Source organism: Echinops telfairi, unplaced genomic scaffold (assembly GCF_000313985.2).
Source record: "Echinops telfairi isolate 266 unplaced genomic scaffold, ASM31398v2 ScPeMD7_60;HRSCAF=208, whole genome shotgun sequence".
Classification (NCBI taxonomy): domain Eukaryota; kingdom Metazoa; phylum Chordata; class Mammalia; order Afrosoricida; family Tenrecidae; genus Echinops; species Echinops telfairi.
Genome location: NW_022103958.1, coordinates 7,291,488 through 7,317,170, shown reverse-complemented (window position 1 = coordinate 7,317,170; position 25,683 = coordinate 7,291,488). Strand labels below are relative to the sequence as shown.

The 25,683-nt window shown below is 50.2% G+C and overlaps 1 protein-coding gene across 1 annotated transcript; it reads left to right on the top strand.

The window, feature by feature from the left end:
- Positions 1-3,739: 3,739 nt before the first annotated feature.
- Positions 3,740-24,985, top strand: LOC101654198 (probable inactive 1-aminocyclopropane-1-carboxylate synthase-like protein 2). Its single transcript, XM_004708422.2, has 15 exons — positions 3,740-3,807; positions 12,168-12,748; positions 14,246-14,305; positions 14,768-14,838; positions 15,226-15,295; positions 15,535-15,601; positions 16,602-16,699; positions 16,948-17,025; positions 17,382-17,482; positions 18,349-18,438; positions 19,054-19,099; positions 19,223-19,364; positions 23,226-23,368; positions 23,458-23,611; positions 24,690-24,985. Exons 1-15 carry the CDS (start codon positions 3,786-3,788, stop codon positions 24,836-24,838), a joined length of 1,872 nt encoding a protein of 623 aa, XP_004708479.1. The 5' UTR covers positions 3,740-3,785; the 3' UTR covers positions 24,839-24,985.
- Positions 24,986-25,683: the final 698 nt, after the last annotated feature.

Sequence of the window (25,683 nt, the reverse complement as noted above, 5' to 3'; positions counted from 1 at the left end):
ACCAGAGGATGTACACTGGTACAGATAGGAACTGGAAACACAGGGAATCCAGGGTGGATGATCCCTTCAGGACCAGTGGTGAGAGTGGCGATACCTGGAGGGTGGAGTGAAGATGGGGTGGAAAGAGGGAACTGATTACAAGGATCTACATATAACCTCCTCCCTGGGAGACGGACAACAGAAAAGTGGGTGAAGGGAGATGTTGGACGTGTAAGATATGACAAAATAATAATTTATAAATTACCAAGGGTTCATGGGGGAGGGGAGAGCAGGGAGGGAGGGGGGAATGAGGAGCTGATGCGAGGGGCTTAAGTGGGGAGCAAGTGTTTTGAAAATGATGAGGACAATGAATGTACTTTACACAATTGATGTGTGTATGCTTTACACAATTGATGTATGGGCTTTACACAATTGAGGTATGTATGGATTGTGATAAGAGTTGCATGAGCTCCCTCCAAAAAAGAAAGGGCCCCAGAACACAGTCCCCAACGGGCTGTTGGCAGACCCAGCAGGGGGACTCTGGGCCCCTGTGGGCAAGAAGAGCCCCATGGTGACAAAACCCCAGGTTCCAGCCACGGTGTGGACAGGTCAGTCCACCCAGGTGGCCCTCCCTGACTCCCCACTGGGCCTTAGTTTCACTGCTGTCTTCCGTGAAATGGATCCAGAAACAGTTGGTACTCTTTCCCCACCTGGTCCCCCCTCGGGGTCTGCCAGGCTCCTCTCTCAGAGTGACTGTGTGTGAGGCTCAAATGGCTCCTTCAGAGTCTGCGGCCGGGGGGTGTGCCGTCCAGTCAGTGCGGACTTGTAGCAGCAACACAGGATGGAGTCGAACTGTCCCATGGCGTTTCCTAGACGAAGTGCTCGGTGCACGGCTGCTATCGCAGAGGTTGGTGGTTCGAATCCCCCGACCCCCACCCCCATCTGCTCTTATAAAGAGGAAACCCAGCCCAACCAGTTGACTCCAGAGCAGACCTGGCCCGAGGCTGCAATCTTTACACAAGGAGCTGCTGGTGGGTTAGAGAGAAGATGCTTCAGGGCACCCTCCTCTGTCACATGGGTCTAGATGAGTCAGAATCGACCAACTCAACCTGATCACCTGCCACACTGTACGGTGGGAGATCACCAGGCCTTTCTACTGCCCTCCTCCCCACCCCCACCCCCAGGTCTCTGTTGGGTTCAAAACACCACCCTTTGTGGTGAGCAGCTGAGGACTTAACCCTGTGCCACCAGTCTCCTTTGAAGTCTAGGGAGCTCAAATCAAGGCGCAGAGGCGTTAGAGGCCGGGGAGATGATGGGAGCCCAATCAGTTTCCTTCGGGGGCATGCAGGGAATTCTTGTCCCTTTTCCCATGTCCACGCCCTCCCTCCCTCCCCACCGCATAGGAGAACCTAGAGACCTTCTAAGTCCATCAAGCCAGACACCGAGCCTTGCTTTGCTCCCATAAAAAGAGCCCCAGTAGGGAGCCCTGGTGGCAGAGTAGCGGTTTCCCCTTGGGCTGCCATCCACATGGTTGGCAGTTTGAAACCACCAGCAGCTCCAGGAGAGAAAGACTGGGCTTTCTGCTGCGGTCAGCAGCGACAGTGTCTAAACCCAAGGGATGGCTGTGCACCAGCATTGACCCATAGCACCGTAGCTGCTGACCCCTGGCTTGGCCCAGCCTCGCCTGCAGCCACCCACCACCCGCCACCCGCATGAAGAAAGGAGTCTTAGCCCGGTGACCAGGTTGTTGGTTTTGCCTTTTCTTCATTCCAGCCGCCCAGGCGTCTGGCTGAGTTTGCGGCACTGGGAAGGAAGATAAGGGTTTAGTGACCCCTCCTGGCAAATCCCCTGCACAGCAGTTGTAGCCGGAGGTGGGTCCTGCAGGGAAGAGGCTCCCAGTCCCTTCGGTTTGGGGAATTGTGGGGGGCGTTCAGAAACATCAGTGCACAAAACCAAGACAGACCCCTCCCTGTGGAGTTTACACTCTTGAAGTGTGTGTGGGAAGTGTCATACACCTAACAGAGCTCCCTGCCGATTCACAGAGACCCTCTGCGGTAGACCTGCCCCCAAAGGTGCCTCATCTTTCTCACCTAGAGCAACTGGTGGTTTGGAACTGCTGACCTTGTAGTTAGCCGCCCAATGTGTAACCACTACTCCACCAGAGGAGCTCTGTAAGACACCTAATAAGTAACTAAGTTCTATCGTCTGTTGGAAAGACGTAGAGCACACCTATAGGGCAGAGGAGAATTGCTCCTGTGAGTTTCGGAGTTTGTAAACCTTATGAGAGTAGACATACTTGTCTTTCTGCCCTGGAGCTGCCTGTGGTGGTTTTGAACTGCTGACCTTGTGGTTAGCAGCCCACCTCGATGGCAGCCAGTTTGGTTTTGGTTTTGATACGCCAGGAAAAGAGATGTGCTGTAAAACATGGGAAATCACGCAGGAGAATTGAGCGCCTGGTCACAGGGACCCAGTGAGGTTTGAGCAAGGACCCGAAGGAGGTGGGGGAGCCCTGAGCTAGTATCTGGAACCAGCCATCTTGGCCTCAGTTGCCCGCTGAGTCCCAAAGCTTTCCTTCCGGGAACAAACACCTTGACTTAGCCACCCTCTGAGCTTCCCGGTCGGGTGTCCTGACCCCAGACAGCTTCCAGGTCAGCATGCTAGGTTTCAAACGCAGGTGCCTGGGCCCCACTGGAGACCTTCTGAGCCAGGGCCCCTGGCAATGGGGCCCAGGCCGCTGTGTCTTGCACAAGGTCTGAGGATGGTTGCCAGGTGGGGCCTGCCAGGCCACAGGCTGCCTTTAGGTTTGCCTTTGGGTGGCGGGACCACAGAGTGGTGGCTGCCTGGCCCAGGGGCAACGCTGAGAAAGCCCACTGATGAGTCACTCCATTTAATGCTCACACCCTCTGCCAGGAGGCAGATCCCATTACCTGCCCCCTTCAATGGGGAGGGAGAAACCCAAACTCACAAAGGGTAGGGAAGCAGGTCAAGGACACAAGATGAGGCCAGGTGGGGCCAGGACAGCGGGGACCAGGCCTCCTGGCTCTCAGCCCAGTTGTTGCTGATAAGGGCCATCAGATAGATGCCGACTCGGAGGACAGAGGCTAAGGGCCCCATGGAACTGCCCACGGGGGCGGAGCTCCTGCCCTTTCTGCCATGGATTCAAACCACGCCAGGGCAACTCCCAGTTGTGATCAAAGAAATTCACTGCCAATCAAGTTGACCGAGATTCCTAAGGACTCTATAGGACAGAGTAGAACTGCCCCTGTGGGTTGCTGAGACCCCGACTCTTTACAGGGGTGGTGGTGGTGGTGGGGCTTTGTCTCTCTCCCTAGGAGCTACTGGTGGTTTAGAACTGCTGACCTTGTCCTTAGCAGTCCAACACTTCACGCCACCTGGTTAAATCCTTCCACCTGTCCTGAAGCTCTCAAATCATTTCACTCCACTCTGAAATCGGGGCTCCCTCAGAGACAGGGAAAGGTTAGCACCTGTGTGCTGCAATGGGGCTCCCTGACGCCCTTGTCAATTGTCCGTCACGTATTAGACTCACCCAACGGCCATCCCGATCGTCTAGATTAGATGCAGCAGATGCAGCTGGACTCTGAGCATGCTCCATCCAGGTGATGCCACTAACCCGGAGAAGTCTGGGCATCACACCTCCCAGGTGTAACCTTTGCAAAGCCCTTTCTTGTTTAGGTCACTCAGCCCGCCCTGTGCTTAAAAGCAGAGTGGGCAGGCCCCGGGCATCAAGCCCGTGGAGTGAGGAGGGGAACCGAGGAGCAGATCAAGGGTTGTAGGCTTCAGACAGGATGAGTGCGGACAAGCAAAGTGGTAAGTACGGGGCAGCACGGAGGGCGCAGTGGGATGTGGAACGAGACCTTGGCCTTGACCTCGACTGGGCTCTCCATTTGGTTCTCTTGGTTCTGGGTGAGGGTGGGGGTAGGTGCAAAGCCACAGATGGGTTTGGGGGCATGTGTTAGCTGCCACCTCCTGTTGGCTTCTAACATGTGGGGATCCTGTGCCCCACAGAACAGAATGCTACCTATACCTGTGGCATCTCTGTGCCAGCTTCCACTAACAGACGGTGACTGTGCTGAAGGTGTGGAACGTAGCTCCTGCAAGAAATTGGGAATTCTACCTCTGATCGTCACCGATCCCCACAAAAGGAGCTTTTTGGAGGGTCTGTGCACCCTTTCAGGAGAGGTCCTCGAGGGGGTGTTGGAGAGAGTGGGATCTGGATAACGGAACAACCGGTTAACTGCCCTAATGTCCATTTTAACTGCTCTAATGTCCAACCGGTTAACTGCCCTGATGTCCTAATGTTAACTGCCCTATAAAGCCATTATTTCGAAAGGTAGCTCCTTTCATACAGCTGATACTTAAATAAGACCAGTAAAAGAGGTAGACAAAACTAGATTGTTGTAAGAGGTTGAAAACATGAATGAAGACTGGTCAATAACACCTGACTAAAAAGCCAGTCAGGGCGTTAGGACACCAGTGTTTCCAGACTGCTTCTTGATTGGCGCCCTCCCATGGGATGCTCTTCCCTTTCACCTGAGCATCCTCAGTTGTGGGTTTATCCTGAACCACTTTTCACGGTGGGAGTAGACTCCCATACGTAGGCCACGTAATAAGAGCCGTTGTTCGCTGCATTCGAAACGGGCAGCTTCTCTTCTCTGGACATACTATGTTCATCTTTGGAAAAACCCCTTTCTGCTTCTGCTGAACTTGCAGCCATTGTTCTGACCCTATTTTTTTGCTCTGTGAACGCTTTCAGGACTTGCATAATTCACTCATATCGTGTGGGAATTTAGGGCACAACACAACGCTGAAGTAAATGACAGCGTGTCACCCTCGATTGGTGGCGCTTCTCTTTACGTGCTGTGTTTACTGAATATACAAATGCAAGGGAATAACAATGTCGTACTTCATCATTTTATGAAACGAACAAATGACTACTGCGAGCAGATTCCGTCCAAGGTTTGTGTACCTTACGGACAGGCGCGTAGAATATGCTGTTGCAGATAATGTGAAAAAATGGAAGAAATATAAATTTGTGACTTCTACCTTGGGCAGCTGCCGGGCCTAGCCTCCCACCTTTGAGAGAACCCTGATTACAAGCACCGTTTTAACTGGTTCGTCGAACTGAACAAAACAATCCAGTAGTGATGCTGCAGAACCTGTGTGAACCAGTCAAATCCCGCTAATGGGCCTTTTGAGTCTTGAACTAGGTGAGGTCAGATGCTGCGTGAGCTCCTTCTGACTATTAAACCAAGCTCACTGCGAGCGGCTCAATGTTGAGGCCTAGTGGACCTACAGGACAGGTAGAGCTGCCCACGAGTTTCTGAGACAGTCACTCTTTATAGGAGGAGAAAGCTCTGTCTTCTTCTCTCAGAGGGGCTGGTGGTTTTGAACTGACAACCTTGAGGATTGCAGCCCACTGTGTAACCACTACACCACCAGGGCTAGGTACCACTAAACCAAAAGCACAGCTAATAGGCTGATACTTAAGATCATGGCAAACCCAGGGTGGGGCAGTTTTGCCTTCAAACTTGTTGGGAAGATTGGATGACTTGAGTAGGCTGTACCCTTTGAGTAGAAGATTCCCATTTTGATTGACGGATGCTTTAGTCTTTGGAGATGTCCAAATGAATGAGTGTCTCATGTTGTCAAATGCCTTCTGAGCATCTGATGGGCTTGTTTGCTAAATGCTATCCAGCTTTTGTGTGTGGATGGCATAATCATGGATTGGTGTATAGCTTTTCATATGAACGTGGAGTTTTGACCTTGTTCTATTTCATTCCCAAGCTGATCTTTGGCTCTGGAGAAATAGAACTAGAGCTAGGATAATGTGCTCCTTTAAAACTTGGGTGAGCTTCCCGATGAGACCTCCTGGGTTTGATTTGTTATTTTAGGGAGTTGGCTTCCTGAGTTAAGATTTCTGTTGTATGTGTTTGCTTATTTGTTTGTTTAGGATTCTATCGTAGTGTGTATAGGTGCTTCCTTTCTTAGTTAGTATTTGTTGCACTTTTTAAAAATCCTTGCTTTGGTGTCTGAGAATTACCGACCATTGATAAAACCCCTTATACAACCTTCACCCCCATTTGTCTTTTTTCGGGGAGTTCGGGGAGTGTGTATAGGTGCTTATGCACTTGACTCATATCTTCTGTCTCATATTCTCCTATCTTCGTGGGCTCATTCTAGAATTTGTTTCCCTCCTCTTCTTCCAGGTCACTAATTTTCTCTTTAGCTATGCTTAACCTGAGGTTAAACCCATCGTTGAGTTCTATTGGAGGGATTGCATTTTAGCTTCTAGAATTCATTTGTTTTTTCCCCCCAATTTGTTTGTTTGTTCCGATTTTCTGTCATTTCTCAACCTTGGGTTTTATCTCCTTGAAGGGAAGCAATCATTCTATCAGTTTAATTTCAATAGCCGAAGTTCTGCTCGGCTTTGCGCTGGCTTGGCTAACACTGTTTCTTCATCGGCATAGACTGAGTGTGGCGTCTTTGCTAGCTGAATTATTTTTAACAATCTTACGACCTTCTTCCCAAGTGTTTGGGACTTGGCGTCACCAGCCATTCAGGCTCATTTTAATGTAGCTTCAGAATTTGAGCTTTTCTGGGCCATGATAAGGCATGTAACCAGGCTTCAGTCCGAGCGAGGACTGGGTTTCTGCTTGTTGACTCTTTCTAGAGGTTGCAGGCTCAAGTGAGGGGTCTTCAGGTTCAATCTGGACTCTGCTGTGGCTCCAACCACCAAGCTGTCAGAACTGAGCCCAATCTTTACCTCTGACTGTGGCGAGGCATCTTTTGAACTTAGCGTATCTGAAAACTGACTCCAGAGAGAGGAATTCTCCCAATGTCCCACAGTTGACTAGTGACAATTTGGAACAAATGTAGATCTCTCAAGGCTGCTTCTCTCTAAGCTTTCCATTTTTGGGCTTTGTATGTAGAGATCTGTGTTTTCAGACACTCTGCCCCCACCATGTACTGAAAGTCGGCTACATTGTCGCTGCACAGTTCTCGCAGACGAATGAAGAATTTGAATGGGGTTCCAATAAGACACCGGAGGGGCAGGTATGTGGCAAGGGCCAGCAGGGCCAGACAGAGCTCGAAGGGCTTGTAGGGGAGCCTCCTGTGGCAAGAAAGCCATCCTGGTTTACACAGATAAGCACCGTGCTCAGGGGCTGGCATCTGAAATGTGAGCAGGAGGCTAGCTTGCTCCTGGTTACCTTCCCCTGTTGATTTCCCTTTCCCATGTCCTGATTACGATCTGTCTCTCGGCTCAGAGTCAAGGGACTGTTGGTTCGAGCCATACTGACCTGGATGTGTCTGGGGAGGTCCGTTAAGAGACTGAGGAGTATTGGAATCCAGGATCTAGAGGCGAAGATCTGAGCAGAGGTTTGAGATCCCCAGTAAACCACGACTTAGGGCTGAGGTGCAGGACTATCATTCCAGTGTGAGACGGTGTTGTTCACAACAGACTTCTCCCGTAGGAAAGACAGCTCTCAGCAGAGTTTCCACTTCACACTCCCTCCTCATCGTGCCTCATGTTTATTGTCAGGAAACACATTCTATCAGGAGAGCATTTCTTTTAGCTGCTTACCTTGGCCCCATATTCTGCCGAAGAGGTTCTCCTAACTCCTCTCCTTTCCGTTTTCCAATGGCCTATTGGGTCACATTGCCCTGGCAGCTGCCCCCCTACCTCCTGAAACCATTTTTCCTGTGTTCGGGAGTCCCTGCATGAGGGCTAACTGGGTGGGGCAGACTGGGGTGACCTTGGGAACAGCAACAGCAAGGACTTGCAGGAAGGAAGTCCAAGAAAGCTCCCAGTCCAGTGGTTCTCAACCTTCCTAATGCTGTGACCCATTAATATAGTTCCTCATGTGGTGGTGACCGCCCCCCCAACCATAAAACTATTTTCATTACTGCTTTATAACTGTAAGTTTGCTACTGTTATGAATCGGGCAATCCTTGTGAAAGGGTCATTCGAGCCCCAAAGGGGTCGCGACCCATAGGGTGAGAACCGCTGCTGTAGTCCAACCTAATCTGAAGTGACTGGTGAAATTCTGGGACCATGGACTCATGTGGATGACACTAAAACACGGGCATGTCTTTGATTTTTTATTATTATTATTCTTTGATTCCGATGACATGCAGCATAGACATGCAGTATATTAGACCCTAGGCCTGGGAAAAGGCAGAGGGCCCCCGGTGGGGATGGCCCTGCTCCCATCTTGGCGGCTCCCACCAGCCTTCCTCAGGACCAGCCATCGTGATGGGAACCACACTTGGGAGAGACAAACGAAAGGAAATCCACCTGACCCTGGACTTGACCCTTTTATGATAGCCAAGTACTTGGGCAGACAGCTGACCTCCTTTAGGACAGAGAGTCCTATTGAAATGAATGCTTTATCTCTAGGGAAGGGAGTTTGTGCTACAGCTAGGCTTTTGGAATAAGGAACAAAGGTTAGGTGAGGTATCTTTTAAAAATAAAACAAAACAAAATGTCATTGCTATTGTGTTGATTCTGATGTGTAATGACCCTAACCATATAAGACAGCATAGAACTGTCTGTGGGTTTCCAATGCTGTAACTCTCTACAGGAGTAGAAAGCCCTTTCTTTTGTGGAGCGGCTGGTGGTTGCAAACTGCTGACCTTGCAGTTAGCAGTTACCCACCATTCTACCGGGGCTCCTAGGCCAGGTAGAAGGGCCCTCTCACATTTGAGGAATGTTAGAACCCGGGGGTTTGTGTCAGTTCACGCTTGGCATCCCAAGGTAAGTGTGTACAGCTCTTCTCTGTAGCGCCATCTGGCTGCTGAGCCTTTTCTCTTGGCCATAGTCACCATAAGGCGTCCTCATGGCATCGTGAGATGAGCCCTGGTGGTGTAGTGGTTCTGCATTAGGCCACGACCTACAGGGTCGACAGTTCAAAACCACCAGCGGCTTCTCGGGAGAAAGACCGGGCGTTCTACTCTCGTAAACAGCATTGCAACCCATGGGGGTTGCGGTGGGTCGGCATGGATTCAGTGGTAATGAGCAGCACAGTAGTTACACGTTGGCCTGTTAACTGCTAGATCGCCAGCCCCAAACCATTAGCTGCTCCGTATGAGGCTTTCTACTCCCACAAAGACTGGGTCATGGAAACTCACAGGGAGTCTCCGAGACAGAATCCACTCAATGGCAAGCGAGCGAGTCCCCATGCCAGACCAGCAGCATCTTCGTGGCTGTGCCCTCCCACTCACTCATGTTCGTTCACGAAAGGGCCAGTCACCGTGCTAAGGACATAATGAAGGCTGACCTGGGCAGTTACTAAGCAAGGAGGGACATGAAGAGTCACAAGGAAGTCCATGTGGGCAGACTGGGCTGAGTGTCGTGTGGTGCCACAAACCTGTAAAAGAAATAACAAGATTCCAGGTTTGTGTGTGAGTGAGGTGGTTCCATTTTGACCCCCACCCCAACTGCCCCCTCCCCGTGCCCTGCTTGGAATATGTGTTTGAACAACGCACCCACTGCCACCAGGTCTGTCCTGAATCACAGAGACCACATAGGATGCAGGAGAAGTGCCCCTGTGGGCTGGTGGGACGGTAACTTTCCAGGAATCCAAAGTCTCTCTTTCTCCCACAGAGCAGTTCGTGGTTTTGAACTGCTCATCTTGGGGTTACAGCTCCGCATGTAACCCACTGAGCCACCAGAGCTCCTTGTTTCTGCCCAGATATACTGAATCAGAACAGACATGTCTTTTTTTTTCATCATTTTTTTGGGGGCTCGCACAACTCTCTTCACAATCCATCCATCCATCCATCCATTGTGTTGAGCACATTTGTACATTTGTTGCCAACATTTTCAAAGCATTTTCTTTTCTACTTGAGCTCTTGGTATCAGCTCCTCATTTCCCCCTCCTTCTCCCACCCTCCCTCCCTCACAAAACCTTGATAATGTATAAATTATTATTTTTTCATGTCTTACACCAATGTCTCCTTGCACCCACTTTTCTGTTGTCTGTCCCCCAGAGAGGGGTTTATATGTAGATCATTGTGATCAGCTCCCCCTACCTCCCCCACTTTCCCCTTACCCTCCTGGTATCACTACTCTCCTTATTGGTCCTGAGGGGTTTATCTGTCCTGGATTCTCTGTTTCCAGCTCTTATCTTTACCAGTGTACATCCTCTGGTCTAGCTGGTGTTTGTAAGGTAGAATTGGGATCATGATAGTGGGGCGGGGAGAGGAAGCATTAAAGAACCAGAGGAAAGTTGTATGTTTCATTGGTGCTATACTGCACCCTGACTGGCTTGTGTGTTCCCTGCCACCCTTCAGTAAGGGGATGTTCAGTTGCCTACAGATGGGCTTTGGGTCTCCACTCTGCACTCACCCTCATTCACAATGATATGATTTTTTGTTCTTTGATGACTGATCCCTGACCCTATCGACACCTCATGATCACACAGGCTGGTGTGCTTCTTCCATATGGGCTTTGTTGCTTCTCAGCTACATGGCTGCTTGTTTATCTTCAAGCCTTTAAGACCCCAGATGCTTTATATTTTGATAGCTGGGCACCATCAGAACTGGCATTTCAATAAGATTCTAATGTCATGCATTGGGGAGGGGAATAGCAAGTTCTCAGCAGGGCTGAAGCCAGAATGAAACATTGGGATGAACCGGCTGGAAGCCCCTCCATAAGGGTAATCTTAGACAAGACCCGAGACAGCTGGCAGCTTCAAGTGTTCTTACACATTGTTACTTTCTGCTCTTATAAATGGTCAATTCTTATTTTTCCCCTACCCCTGTGGTAAATATATTCATAAATAAAACACCCAGTCCACACCTTTTTTATCTGTGTAACTCAGTGCACTGTCAACTCTTTGGAGCTTTGAAGAAGGTGTTTCTTAGGGCTTACCTAGCAGTTTGGTTGTTTTGGGGAGGATGCCTGTTCTGAATTGTCAGCATCTCGTACAGTCCTTGAACCATCCACATCAGCACCAGCTGGGAACTCATTAGAAATTGCAGCTCAGGCCCCAGCCCACACAGATCTCCCAAACCACCTGTCTTCTCATAAGCCCTGCCGTGATTCCAGTGGCTGCTCAAGCTGGGGGGGTCCTTGATCTAGGCCAGAGTTTCCAGAGAGGAGGCAGCTCGGACAGTGTGCAAATGCCATCTGCCTCCCTTACAGTCTTACAGCCTCTGAAACCTCCCGAAGGATGACCTCACAGTGGGGGGATGAGCTGGGTTTGCGGTGGGAGGATGGAAGGACTAAGCGTCAGGCTTGGGCTATCTGGAATGGTCATCTCGAAAAGTCTAGAGAAAAGGGCCAGGGTTCTAGAACAGCAGATGGCAAACTTGACTATGAAAAGCCAAGATGGCATGCGACCTATCGCAACCACGCCACGCTGCATTTCTAACATGGCAGTGGCTCATACCCACTGCCATTGGGTTTCTTCTGATGCACGCCCTGGAGGACAGAGCAGAAGGGCTCTGTGGGGTTTCTGAGACTGTGAATCTTTATGGGAGTCGACAGCCTTATCTTTCTCCAGCAGAGTAGGCTGGGTGGCTTTGAACCACTGACCTTGTGGTGGTCAGCCTGTTGCTTAACCCACTGCAGCACCAAGGGGGTCCTGAAATGCTGGTTGTGGTCTTTGGGCACTAGTTTGCTGACCCCCGTCTTAGTGACAACAAGCAACTCCAGACTGGTTTTTATTGCAACTGACCCCCTACCCCCAACTTCTTTTTGCCCTTGATAGCAGAAACTGCTCTGTTGCGGGAGAGAGACGAGCTTGTCTATTCCCCTAATGATTTACTTCCTCGGAACACCCAGGGAGCAGTTCTCCTCTCTTATAAGGCAGCTACTCGTTGGATCAACTTGATGGCAGAGGGTGGGTGATATCGACCCCAGAGCCAACATGTTTGGCTTCCTCCATCTTTTCTCTTTCGAGAATTTGCCAAGGCTTGTCCTCAGTGCACATGGTAATGCCATCTAAATCCAGCATCCCAGTGCCTGGGCTTGGGACCCCTGAAGCGTAGTCCTTGAACAAGTAGGTAACACATCTCTTCCCAAACCATGTGGAGGCACCTCAACAAGGCATAGAAAACCGAGGGCTCTGTGACCAGCCTGAAGTTGTGCAGCCACCCTGGCAGCCTGAGGGTCATCGGGTATGTCCTTTGCCCCAGCACGTGGTTTTGTTCCTTCTCTGCAGGGGACAGTCAGCCTGCCAAAGGCCACGATACAGAGATCCTGAGTTTAAGTAGCTGGACCAACCTCCTCCCCAGGCTCATTCGAGAGAGGGGTCAAGACTTCAGCGTCCAGGTCGGCATCCACCAGCTGCTAGAGATGTTGAAGATCCTGGAGGAGCTGCGCAAGTGGCAGAGCACCGTCGAGGACAGCACCCTGCAGTTGATCAGACACAGGGACACGGGCGTGGAGGTTGCGGGCTCAAAGCTGGAGACGTGCGCATGCACCATCACGGAGCAGAAGGGCATTGTGATCTACTTGCTCAACCAGCTGCTCGAGATCCTGCAGTCTGGGTCCTGGAGGGACCTGGAGTCCCAGTTGCTTCCGCCCTTTGTGAAAACTCGGGGTGCTGGCGCTCCTGGGCAGGGCGCCCGATCCTCCAGGCAGCCTGACCAGTTACTTTCCCCAGTGGGTGCGGCCCCAGCGGCAGGTATCACCCATTTCCTCTCCCAGCGTGGGAAAGAGATCTCCAACTTATACCACTCCCGCTTCATAGACTATAATGCCTACCACGCAGATAAATACCACGAAAAAGAGAACCACTTGGTGAGATGAGGGGGACCTAGAACCAAGGGGGCTAATTCACATGGGTTTACCGAGCACCTCTGTGTGGAATCCGGTGGGCTTTCATTTAATCCTCAAAGCCTAGGAGGGGAGGTAATGGCGCCTTCTTGGAGATAGAAACCAGGGGACGCACCCAGGAACATTGTAGATCTGAAGTCTGCATCCTCCAGAGAGTGTTCCCCTGAATCCCGGTGGCTCTAACTAGCCGACGGTCAGGTACCTTCTCTAACAGCAGAAGGTAGGCTCACCGTGGTGAGTGAACCTGCCCTCTAGCAACATCCACGAGGAGTGGATGTCTTCAACAGAAGACACTTGGAGAAGCAAGTGTCAATGCCCAAGTCTCCATAAACGCTGAGGTGTACCCACTTCGAGTGGTCCAGAAAGACCTGTTTGTAAGGCTAAATTGGGCCGCTGTTCTTGGGGGCGGGTCATTCAGGAGGTGAGGATTACCATGCTTGAAAGCTCTGAAGATGGAAGGGCTGGGATTGATTGAGAGAAGAGGCCCATCACCTGTGGTCAGCATAGGTACAAGGAGCCTAGTGGCAAGAGGTGGGCAGGGGTAGGGACAGGCCATGGTGTGGTGTTAGGACATCATCTTAAGGGTTAATAGAAAGTTAATGAAAGACCATCGACAAAGGGGATTCACAGCATCTGCTGGAGGACTGTGGGTGGCTAGCACTGGCCACGCCTCCTCCTAATGTTGCTGGGTGGCGTGTGGTTGACGACGGTCATCTGATTTTCTGGGTATTGGCAGCTCTCTACTGAGCTCTGGAGAACTAGATCTCCAGTCCTTTGAGGGGATCCTTCCTTGGAAGGAGGGGAGAAAGATGGGCCTTCCTACTCCCATAGAAAAGTACAGTCTCAGACATCCAGGGGAGCTGCTCTACCCCATCCTATCGTGTCCCTATGAGTCAGAATTGGCTCGATGGCAGTGAGTTTGGTTCGGGTCCCTGGAAGGAAGAAAGGCAGCGAGAACTATCAGATGAGGGCTGTGCTCGCCAAGGGTGCAGGCTCTGGGTTTACGCAGGTGGCGTCCTGTCGGTCCCCTGAGGTCCCACGGCTACTAGGTGACCCATTCTTTCTTCTGAGTTTTATCCTATTTAAATCAAGAACCATAGTGGCACCCTCAGTCACGAGGATGAAAGTAATCCAGTTGAAACCACTGCTCTGTATCTCTCACATAGAGAACTTGGTCCTGGCTCATCTGGTACGTAACAGAGCTGCGGCAGTCGGCACTGACTCCGTGGCAGTAAGGATGTGGGGCGAAAGGGCGACGACGTGTGGAAGCTGTCGGTTTTGTTGGGTTTGTGGAGCACTGGCGGACACCTAGGGCTGTCGAGTGTAGCTTGAACTGCTTCGTGGGGCAGCAAGGGGTCAGCTAGACTAATCCGAGCTATAGCTATTGGCTTACGGGCAGCTTTCACGGTGTGCATGGGGGGTCCAACAAGAGAACTGACCTCGCATTTCTCTCATCTTCAGGGCTTCATTAACCTCATGACCAGTGAGAACAAGCTCTGCTTTGACCTGATGTCTCAGAGGGTGAGCCATGTTCTGGGCTGCGTGGGAGTCCCCGCCCCTCCCGGCCCACGCCCTCTAGCCTGTTCCCACGCCTGTGGTAGATAGTATGGGTCTTCCAACAGTCCATTCTTTTTCATTCCATTTCCCTCCAACTTTTTCAAGGCACCTCGTGTCAGTGTGAGGCTTGGGAGTATGGATAAATAACTCCCCAGGGCAGTGCATCTAAGCCCCGGACACAGTCAGCAAGCCCAGGATGTTTCCTCCGGAGAAGTGTAGGAGGCCAAGGGAAACTCTGATCCAAGAGTAAGATGAGGAAGGTTGAATAGTTACTCATTCCTTGGTGAATTATCTATAATCCACAAGAGGAAAGCCTCCAGCCTTTAAGCAGTGCATGGCCCACATACCCGTGAACGTACTGTGGGTGGGGTGAGCCCTCCTGGGTCTCCCCAGTTGTGTTGTCCTTCAATTCCTCTTTGCCAACAGTTGAGTGATGATGATATGAACTACCTTGATGAAGGCTTACTGGAATACGCTGACTGGAAAGGACAGCCATTGTAAGTCACCCCCAGATGCAGGTATCTGCTCCACAGGCCCCTCTCTCCTCAAGCAGCGGGCTCAGGGGGGATCAAGGGACCAGAGCCTTGGTTGTTTGCCTCCCTAGTTGAATAGTAAACTCTGGGCAGTCCCTAGAGCAAAAGATCTGAGGAGAAGCCTGGCATAGGAGACATAGCACGGTGCTACAGTTCAAATGGCCCAAGCTCTTGTGCCAGCTTACTGTGTCACACTGACTGGGGGACCTGGGAAGCGGAGCACCTTAACCTTGCAAGTTCATCAGAAGGGTCCTCTGTGGCCTTCCCTTTGAGAAAGACTGAAGTCTAATGATGACTGAGGAAGGACCCTTAAGCCTACAAACCACAGGATCTTTCTTGGTCTATCTACAGCCTAAGGAAGGTGGTGGCCCAGTTTCTGACACACTACTGCAAGGCACCTACTCCCCTCGATCCAGAAAATGTGAGTCAATTTTTCGGCCTTGCTGCTACTCTGGTGCAGGGGTTATATTTGGAAGGGGCTGCCTGAGTTTTCCAAGAAGGTAAGGAGAACTAGTGGGGAGTCTCAAGACTTGGGCAGAGTGATGGGTAGTGGATCTGGAAACTTTTCTGGTTTGTCTCCTCCTGAAGGAGACAGGGTGGCTGTCCTTCCCACCCTGCCCTCCCATGGGTCTCGCGTTTTGACTTAAGCATCTCTTTCAGGTGGTGGTTCTAAACGGCTGCTCCCCTATCTTCTCTGCACTGGCTATGGTTCTGTGTGACGTTGGGGGTAAGTAAGTGGGCTCTGCTTTTACTCTTAGTGAAGCTCTAGGCCATGGGAAGGAACATGTGAGCCCTAGGTTTGGAGGGGGGAAATCCAACTTGATCAGAACCTTTCCCTAAAAGGCTGGGAAAGGGGTTTCGCCTATACTAACCAGTCTATCTTTGTATTGTGTTAGGACTAAGAGATAGGGATCTTGATTTAATAGAGAGAGGGACTTACAATCATCCTCCAGGTGATATGTCCCATGAATGATGATAGAAACCAACCCATTATGCTAAGCTTTACCTTTGGTGTCAACTCCAATCTGAGAGCCCTGCTTCATTGTCTTAGGTTATATACATTTCCTACTTCTTATGAAAATATTTTCCTGGACTATATAAAGCTTTGAAGCTGGCTCTAATCAATGATCAACTAAGAGTCAGCTATGAGCTGTGGCTGCATAGGAGAAAGTGACCAAGATAGCTTGTTTCAGTCAAAGGCCACTGGCTAGCTCATCAATGTACCAAATGGGTTGGAAGAAAAGACCGTATGAGGTCACCACAGCACTGCATGGCAAAGAGAGTTCTCCTTGTGCCAAATGACCTTGGCTTCTTGTGTTTGGCCAAAACCAACTAGACTCTCCAAATGATCAAAACTCCACTTGTTAGCAATCCTGGCTTGACACACGTCCTGGATTCTGGGTGATTCCATGATATTCTTGCCTACTAATCTTCTCTAGTATCCCCCCAAAGAACGAATCTGAGTTGCCCTTCCTGAGTAGCAGGGGCTTCAAATGAATGAAGACACAATGGAACTTTCCCCCAGTTTTTGGAAGCCTCTTTGTTTTGTCCATAAGAATATTACTTCTTGGCCTTTCAACTAAGGTGCAGTGTATTGTTGGTAGGAACGGAGACATTTTCCAGGTTGGGATGGAATTGCCAAACTGGCCTTTTCTGTGAGGCAGCTTCCCAGGCAGCTGGTGATGGAGAGACTGTGGACTGACGGGCTCCTTGTCTTGTGCTTCTAGAGGCCTTTCTGATCCCTACGCCCTCCTACAGTGGCTTCGCCTTCAGCTCCCATGTGTACTCACAGATTGAACTGGTAGCCGTCCCCCTGGACAGTCAGGTCAGAATGGGATCCCTTCCCCACCCACCCAGGGCAAGGGACTTTGCTAGGGGACCATGGGACTACGGAGTAGGTCTTACAATCTTACCGTGTGAGTGGGGGAGGGGTTGGAGAACTTGGGGATGCAGACGGCACTTTGGACTAGTGTCATGGGTCTCCATAAACAAGGATTGTTCTTAGTTTAAGGGAATGCGGAATCAAGGCTCAAGAGCTTTTTCAGTAGACAAATGTCAGCCACTGTTCTCCAGATCACTCGTGAGAACACGGAACCCTTCCAGCTGACCGTGGCCAAGTTGGAGCAGGCCCTGCAGGACGCCAGGTTGAAGGTAAGAAGACGCCATGGTTTCGAGATGGCCGCTGCAGGCTCTGAAAGCGATTCTCGTACAATTCACTTGCCCTTTGTTTAGAGACGGGGAATGAGACCAGGTGAGAGCGCCCTTTCTTTAGAGACGGGGAATGAGACCAGGTGAGTTTTCCCAGGGCTCCAATCTGGACCAGGCCCCAGAGGTGTTCTACTTCCCCTCTGCCTGCTGGGTGGTAGCTGCCACTTCAAGATCCTTCCCAGGCCCGACTTAGATGTCCTCTATTGGGTGCCCTGACCTGTAAAAGACCTGTGGATGAATTTGGGAAAGATGTACAAGATTTTTGTGTTCACTTAGGGCTATGTTTGGGTTCTTTTTAGGGGAAAAAGGTCAGAGGTCTTGTGCTAACCAATCCCCAGAATCCTCTGGGTGACATCTACTCCCAAGACTCACTGAAGACATACCTGGAATTTGCCAAGAGGTACATAGGAGAGAGACCCTGGCTATCACCCCTTGTGACTAGAGCACAGGTTCTAAACCTTATTTGGTCTATTGCCCCCTTTTTAGGAAAAAACAATGACAAACATTAGTACCATAGCCCATCATCCAGGATCAAGTGCAGGTCTCACTGTCATTGGGTTGATTGTGCCTCACAGTGACCCTATAGGACAGTGGTTCTCAACCTTCCTCATGTCGCAACCCTTCAATACAGTTCCTCATGTTGTGGCAACCCTCCAACCATAAAATTATTTTTGTTGCTACTTCATAACTGTAATTTTGATACTGTTATGAATCCAGTGTCCCCTGTGAAAGGGTTGCTTGAACCCCAAAGGGGTCTCGGACCCACAGGTTGAGAAACGCTGCTATATAGGACAAAGTAGTCTTTCCCACTCACCCACCCACCCCCATCCTGCCCCCATGGGTTTCGAAGGCTGTAAGTCTTTACAGGAGTAGACCGCCTTCACCTTTCTCCTGTGGAGCAGCTGGTGGTTGCAAACCGATGACTTGACAGTTAGCATCCCAAAGCGTAGGTGTATGCTTCTGCAGCCCTCCTTAAACATTCCAGCACCCCCACGGGATTCTAAAGGGGACCCCAACTTCTTAGGACACCTGACCTCTTCCTGTTGATCTCCTATGGCAGAAGGATTAAAGATGTATCCTATTCTTCCTCTCCAGGCCTAAGGGTCCCGTCTAGTGTATTGCCCTCCTCCACGTTCCCATGCCTCCTAGGGGGCTCGGATGGTCTTCTGGGGGCAGTGGGAACAACTGATCTGTATATAGAAAAGACCAAACAATGGAGTCATGATTGACGTGAACCTAGGTATTCTTCTTTTGTCCACCCTGAAGGCACAACCTACATGTGATTGTAGATGAGATATACATGCTCTCTGTGTTCGATGATGCCACCACATTCCACAGTGTCCTGAGCTTGAGCAGGTGAGTTGGCGTCAGCTGGAGTTGGGAATGGCCACCGCCACAATGTCATGTCCCCACTGCTTCTGTGTCCCACACTTAATGAGCTCAGTAGCAAGGGAGGTATCGAAAAGGAGCCAAGCCCGTTTCCTTGCACATGCCGCCTGATCAAAAAGGTATGTCGCAAAGCCAATGACGTGAAGGTAAGGGAGAGGGCACACTGTCGAGCAAGGCAAAGCCCTAGGGAAGGTGGCCAGGGTTGGAAGTTCTTGCCAAGTCCGGCTCTTAGGGAAGATTGCAGCAGGAAAATCAAGAAGTGCATATCTGACCCAAGGACCAGCTACGTGGAAGCTGGGACCGTAAGAGCTAGGTGAGCAAACTCTAGGAACGGTAGGTAGATGGCCTATACCTGACTAGCCCAATGCCAGCAAGGTGAGGTGGAGACCCAAGTGGAAAAAGGCCACAAGCCAGGCTGAGGGTCTTAGATCTCATTCTGTTGACTTTCTGGTTGATTAGGGTGCAGTGGAGGCCTGTTGGCTTCAGCTGTCTGGGAGAGACGTCAACCCTCTTTCCCTTTATCTACCTCGTGTTTTTCTTTGAACCACACACTATAACCCTGATTGTCCTCTTCGTCCCCAGTTTGCCTGATCCCAGCAGGACTCATGTGATCTGGGGTACCAGTAAGGTGAGCCCTAGCTTGTGGGTCCTTGGGTGGGGAAGGAAGGAGAGCCAAGAACCGAAGACAAATCAGATGTTCTCATGCCCCTGACCTCTCCCCGCCCCCACCCCCCCCACTCTGCTCTTCCAGGATTTTGGCATCTGTGGCTTCCGCTTTGGCTCGCTCTACTCCCACAACAAGGAAGTGGTCGCTGCCGTGGGATCCTTGGGCTACCTCCACAGCCTGTCGGGCCTCACCCAGTACAAACTGTACAGGCTACTCCATAACAGAGGTACGGTGCTCTGTGCATGGCTCACCCCTTGCCTGGATCTCATGGCCACGGAGAACTTCAGGTTCTCTTCAGACCTCTGTGAATACTCTCAAAACATTGCGAACCCTCTTCATGGTCTCAGGCTTAGCCCTGGGAGGACATGAAGCTTAAAGGAGGAGGGAGGCACGCAGAGGTAGGTAGCAACAGCACAGCGCATTGAGAAAGATGTAGGTGGTTGAAACACAGCCTAGGCTTGAACCTTCTGCCTGCCTCATCGCTCATGCTCCCATCCTAGAAAGGGAATATGGTTAACTGCGTTCTAAGACCTGAAAATGAGAAATTGGGAAATTGGTCTTTTCTCCCTAATCCTCTGATTACTTCAAGACAGACACAAGTACTTCCAAGATACAGATACAAAAAACAAACAAAACAATAAAAAAACACACTCTCTAATATGTCAGGTTTTAAAAAAATGTATGAAGAATTGTACTTTCTTTTAAGACATTTTATTAATTGGGAGTTAATAGATATATCATCCATACTTCAGTCACATCAAGCAGAATTGTACAGTGGCTATCACAATCCATTTCCAGCCATTCTTTTTCTTCCTGGACTCCTTGACATCATCTCCCTTTGACTTTCCCCCCACCCCTCACCCCTCACCATCACTGTACGTCACCCTCCACCCCACCACCGTCCAAACCCTTATTTTACTTGCTGCCCCTATAGGTTTCATCAATCCATCAATCCACTGCAAAGCAGAAAAACATGTAACACAACTTCAAGAGATAAACCCCAATATGAGCAAACAAAAGCCAAACAAAAATACAGACGATATCAAAAACCAGCTCAGGGCCAGCGTGCCTCAGAGAGGGATCAACTGATACAGCTTTACCTGTCCGAGTCCGGTTTATCCTTCCGATTCTCTGGACTCATCTCTCCAATGCGCTGTGTTTAAGCAGCCACTTCCCTCCCATCCCCTGACCATGGATCCAGGGAGAGTCCGTTGTGCCAGGAGCTTTTTCAAGCTCCCTCCTACAGCTAGCCTCACCTTCCTAAGTAGAGTGCTTCCATCCGGAAGGTCAGGTCGCTGTGACTAGCTTTAGGGCATGTAGATCCAACTGAACCCTTGGATCTCAAGCGAATGGTGGCCTCAGAGGGAACTTCTGTGGTCCACATGTAGGGAAGACCTCTTTCAGTCTTTTAAAGAACAGATCCCAGGCTAGAGGGTCTACATCAAAGCAGGTACATAATGAAACCAATATTTTAGGGTGCTTTATAAAAAGCTGACTTTCCGCTTGGAGTGGGGAAGAAGGGAGGAGAACTCTAACTGGATGCTTTCCTACAGGACATCGGCAGGCCCTTTTGCATTTTGCAGAAACATGTTTCCCAGAGCCTAGATTGTTGATTCTCGATCTTGGCTGTGGAAATTACCAGGGGAGCTTAAATACTGATGTGTGGGACTCTTCTCAAAGATTCTGATGTTGGTAATCTTGGGGGTAAAGTTCGAGTCTCAGCCTCACCCCCTCCCCGATAGTTCTTGGAATTGAAAACAGAACTATCTTGGCTTCTTCCAGGCCACACTCCCTCCCTTTACACTTCCTCCTTTACTTCTAGGGCCGTGATCCTCCACCTTCCTAATGCTGTGACCCTTTCATACCGTTCCTCATGTTGTGGTGACCCCCAACCATAAAATGACTTTCGTTGTTACTTCATCACAGTCGTTTTGCTCCTGTTATGAGTCGGGTGACCCTTGTGAAAGGGTCATTTGACCCCTGAAGAGGGAGTGACCCACTGGTTGAGAACCGCTGTTCTAGGTTCTACACGCATAAAGAACACTTCCACTGAACTACTGAGACCCACCCCCTTCCCAAAAGTTTCTATCCGTCAGTCCTACAGTGTGGCTTGTGTGGAGCTGTGCTGCTAATATGTCACTGGCATGTCCAGTGCCGGCAGGGTCATCCCAAGTGAGCGGGGTTTCAGCGGAGCTCCCAGCCTGAGACAAGAAGATGGGGTAGGCTGGCAAGTCAGGGGACCCTACAGAACCGCATCCAACCCCGTCCGTTCCTGAAAACCCAGTGACGAGCAGCACATGGTCAGATGGCACCAGGAGCAGGGACCCTCAAGTTGGAGGCACTCAAAATATGACCGAGGAAGGAGTTGTCTCCTCAGAGCAGAGTTGACTTGGTTGGAGTAAAGCCTGAAGGGAGCGAAGCCTTGGGGACCTTCATTTGCTAATGAGACCCCCCCCCAAATGAGGTCAGCTGCAAGCATCAATTCATTGGAACTAGAGATGTACGCAGCATGGATCTGGGAAACTTGGAAGAAATGGAACATATAAAGATGTTCTAGGCGTTAGTGAGCTGAAACGGACTGGCATTGGCCATTTTGAATCAGCAAATCATGTGGCTCACTCTGCCAGAATGACACAAATCAAGAGGGATGGTGTTGCATTCACCAGAAAAGACATTTTAAGATTGAGGACTACGATGCTGTGTGTGTGTGTGTGTGTGTGTGTGTGTGTGTGTGTTAGGGCAATGTCTATCTACAGACCAGGAAATCCAATTAATAGTTTTATTATACAAACTGAAGCTAGCTAGTGGTGAAGTAACCAAATTCTACCAACATCTTGTCTGTGGGGCAGTTGTGTGAACATAAGGGAATACTGCATGTTTTAAAATTATGGTATATGTCGGTTACATCCTCTTGGCATACCTACTCAGCCTATGTGCTGAGTACATCATCAGAGGAACTGGAAGATATGGCTCCAGGATGAGAGGAAGGTTTATGAACCATCTGCGATGTGCAGATGACACCACCCTGCTTCCTCGATGTGAGGACTTGAAGCACTTGCTGATGCCGTCCAAGGAGCGAAGCCTTCGGTGTGGATTATAACTCAATGTCAAGAACCAGAAGCCTCACAACTCGACCAGTCGGTAACATCGTGATCAGTGGAGAAAAGACTGAAGTTGTCAAGCACTTGGTCCACAATCCAAGCTCATGGAAGCAACCGTCAAGAGATCAAATGACACATTGCATCAGGGAAATCTGCTACAGGAGACCTCTTTATCGTATTGAAAAGCAAGGCTGTTTCCTTGAGAACCCAGGTGTGCCTGACTCTAGCCATGGCATTTTTAATGACTTCATTTGCCTGTGAAAGGTAGGCATTGAATTAAGACTGAAGAACAGTTGTTTTTTAAAAAAGATCATTTTATTGGGGGGCTCTTAGAGCTCTTATAACAATCCATACATAATTCTACCAAGCATATTTGTATATATGTTGCCATCACAATTTTCTAAACATTTACTTTCTATTTGAGCCCTTGCTATCAGTTCCTCTGTTTCCCCTCCTTCCCTCACCCTCCCGGCAACAGTTGATGTATTTCCACAATGGTGCTGGTGAAGAATACTGAAAGTACCATGGGCTGCCAAGAGAATAAACCAAACCTGTCTCGGAAAAATTACAGCCAGAATGCTCCTTGGAAGGGAGGATGACGAGACTTTGTCCCATATTTTGAACACATTATTTTAGAGACCAGACCTGGGCGAAGGACATCATACTTGGTAAAGTGGAGGGGCAGTGGCAGAAGGCGGTCCTTGCTGCAACGACAGGCTCAAACATCCTTAGGAGGATGGCACAGGACTGGGGGTGTTACATTGTGTGGCACATAGGGCCACCAGGAGTCGGAACTGACTCGATGCCACCCGACAACTGAGAAACTCAGTGTCTCTACCCAAGCCAGAGATCATGAATGCGTGTGTGGGGTGTGGATCCCAGCAAGTGGGAAAGAGCTGGTAGGAAGCCCAGAGCGTTGGATAAGGAATCTTTGGGTAGATGTCTATACCAACACCTGTGATGACTCTCTTCTGCCACCTCTGCAGAGTGGATTGACAACGTGTACCATCCCACTAATTGCTCGCGGCTCCGGGACGCTCACAAGTTTGTCACCGATGAGCTGAAGGCCTTGGACATCCCCTTTCTCAGTCGTTGCTCTGGTCTCTACGTCTGGATCAACTTGGAAAAGGTAAGGCCGGTGGGAGTGTGGCCTGGCATTCTAGGGCAGGGCGGGCAAATGCCCCTCTGGACTAAGCGTTGTCCCTCGGTCCTCTCTAGTACCTGCACCCGTGTACATTTGAAGAAGAACAAATTCTCCATCGCCACTTTGTAAGAAACAAGGTATTGCTGTCCCCTGGCCAGTCCTTCATGTGCAAAGAACCAGGCTGGTTCCGGCTTGTGTTTGCAGATAAGCGCCCTCGACTGGAAACCGGTAAGGGATTCTGATCTCCCCAATCCTGGCTTCTTCAAAGATGGCCTTCCAGCTCCTTTGTAACTGGGCCCAAATCGTCCTTGTGTTTGGCTACCATTGTTGGTTCTGCCATGTCGCCCGTTTCCATCTGCACATCTTTAATGAATGCCTTCCTTAGCAGGAACTGGTAGGTACTCGGGATCCATGCCTCCTCATTCATTAACTTCCCGGGCCCAGTTCTGTGCCCAATATGGAGCAAAGCATTGAGACTCTGTACAAGCAACTGAGAAGTGGGACTCTGCCCTGTGGGCCTTGCAGTTAGTCAGGGAGATGAATGAGTTGATGATGGGAGTTCATCTCCTACACTATAGAGTTCAGAGTCACCTCTGATGATTTTGGAGGTCACATTTACTGTTAACGAACAGAGGCTGCCTCACAGCCAGCCAGGCTCTACTCTACCTGCTGGGCATTCAGCAGTGAACGCAATGATGAAGTTGTAGCAATCTTTTTGACAAGTGTGGAGAACAGATTGAAAGGACCCATGGTCATGGAGTGGATTCTGATGCCTCGTGCACAGAGGCCTTTCTGTTAGCGGCTGAGCTCTGAACCATTGCACCACAAGAATATCTTTTGGAAAGACACTAGACAGACAGCTTGCTGAGTGAAGGCTATAAGCCAGTGGTTCTCAACCTGTGGGTCTCGACCCCTTTGGGGGTCGAACAACCCATTCACAGAGGTGGCCCAATTCATAACAGTAGCAAAATGGCAGTGATGATGTAGCATCATCATCTGTAATTTTATGGTTGGGGGGTCACCACCACATGTGAAACTGTGTGAAAGGGTCGCGGCATTAGGAGGGTTGAGGGAACACTGCTCTAAGCCAGAGTGCAGATCTGCTATGAGACGTCGAGGTATCCGGCAGGCTTTAGTGACCTTAAAAGCCACGAAGAACCATTGAAAATATCGCAGGCAGGTTTAAAATCCTCCCCAAAGAAGGAAGAGCAAAGCAAGTCCAACATAAGTAAAATTGCTGAGACACTCAGGAATCCCCCTGCCAGCCTACTAAGTACTTGTCTCTGGCCCCATTTGAACCCTCTAGCCATGCATCGGTTCCGGGCAAGTCTGAAAGAAAGGAAGGAGTGGTTGATGGTAGCGTTATTGAAAGCTGCGGTGGTGGAGGAAGTAGCTGTGCCTGCCCCCCCTCCAGCTAGCCGGGAGTTCAGCTCGTCCAGAGAGCTGAAAGGTTGAACGGATGCTGAGATGAACCGAGCCAAGCCGCTATTCCTTCTGGAAGCTCTCTTTTAAGTCTTTGCTAATGATTGCGGGTGGGGGGAGAATGGGTGTGTTTTTTTAGCTGAGGTTGGAAGGTCTAGAAGGGAATGCTGGGTCCTGATGTAGAAGGGTTTTATGGTCTTTTATCAACATGTAATAAACTTCATATATTCTCAACTTCCGGGTCTGTTTTATTTCTGGCTGGTTCTTGGTGTGTGCGGGCCAGGTGGGTCTTTCTCATCTGTAAATACTGGGGTCATCAGTTGGGTGTGCAGAGCACCATGTGTGCCCCGCAGAACCGGAAGGCAAGTTTCTGGGTTGATGGAGCACCGAGAGCATGTAGTTCCCCTCACTGGTACGTGGGTATAGGTTGCGACTCTTAAGTGCCAGTAATTCTGACGCCTCCTAGTCTTCTCTCCCAGGGAACGATGGTGGGGTTCGAACCCCAGACCTTTGGGCCAGTAACCATAGAGCCACAGCCTCGGAAACCCACAAGAGCAATTCTACTCTGCTATCAGCTCACTATGAATCTGCATCGACATGATTGACAGTGGAGTCTGGGGTTCGCTTGGTTTATTTTCTTTGGGGCGGGGTCCAAGAATACGTGGGAAATTCCAAACTATCCCGAACCAAAAAAAGGTGGGGATGGGGGGTGAGAATCGCCAACTTGGATGGAAACCTTTGTACAGGCACGGTGTTTTGCCAGCACGTCCTTGTGTGAACCTGGGTCCGTATTCAGTCCCGTTTGCAGATAGGCCGTCTCGGCTGCAACCGTCACTGGCAATGGGGAGACGGAGGCCGGGAAGCAGAAGAGGGAGCCA

Coding starts and splice junctions, on each gene's coding strand:
- LOC101654198 (XM_004708422.2), top strand. CDS start 3,786: ATGAGTGCGGACAAGCAAAGTG. Junction 19,100..19,222: donor TGATCTGGGGTACCAGTAAG/GTGAGCCCTAGC, acceptor CTGCTCTTCCAG/GATTTTGGCATCTGTGGCTT. Junction 23,612..24,689: donor GCGCCCTCGACTGGAAACCG/GTAAGGGATTCT, acceptor TGAACCCTCTAG/CCATGCATCGGTTCCGGGCA.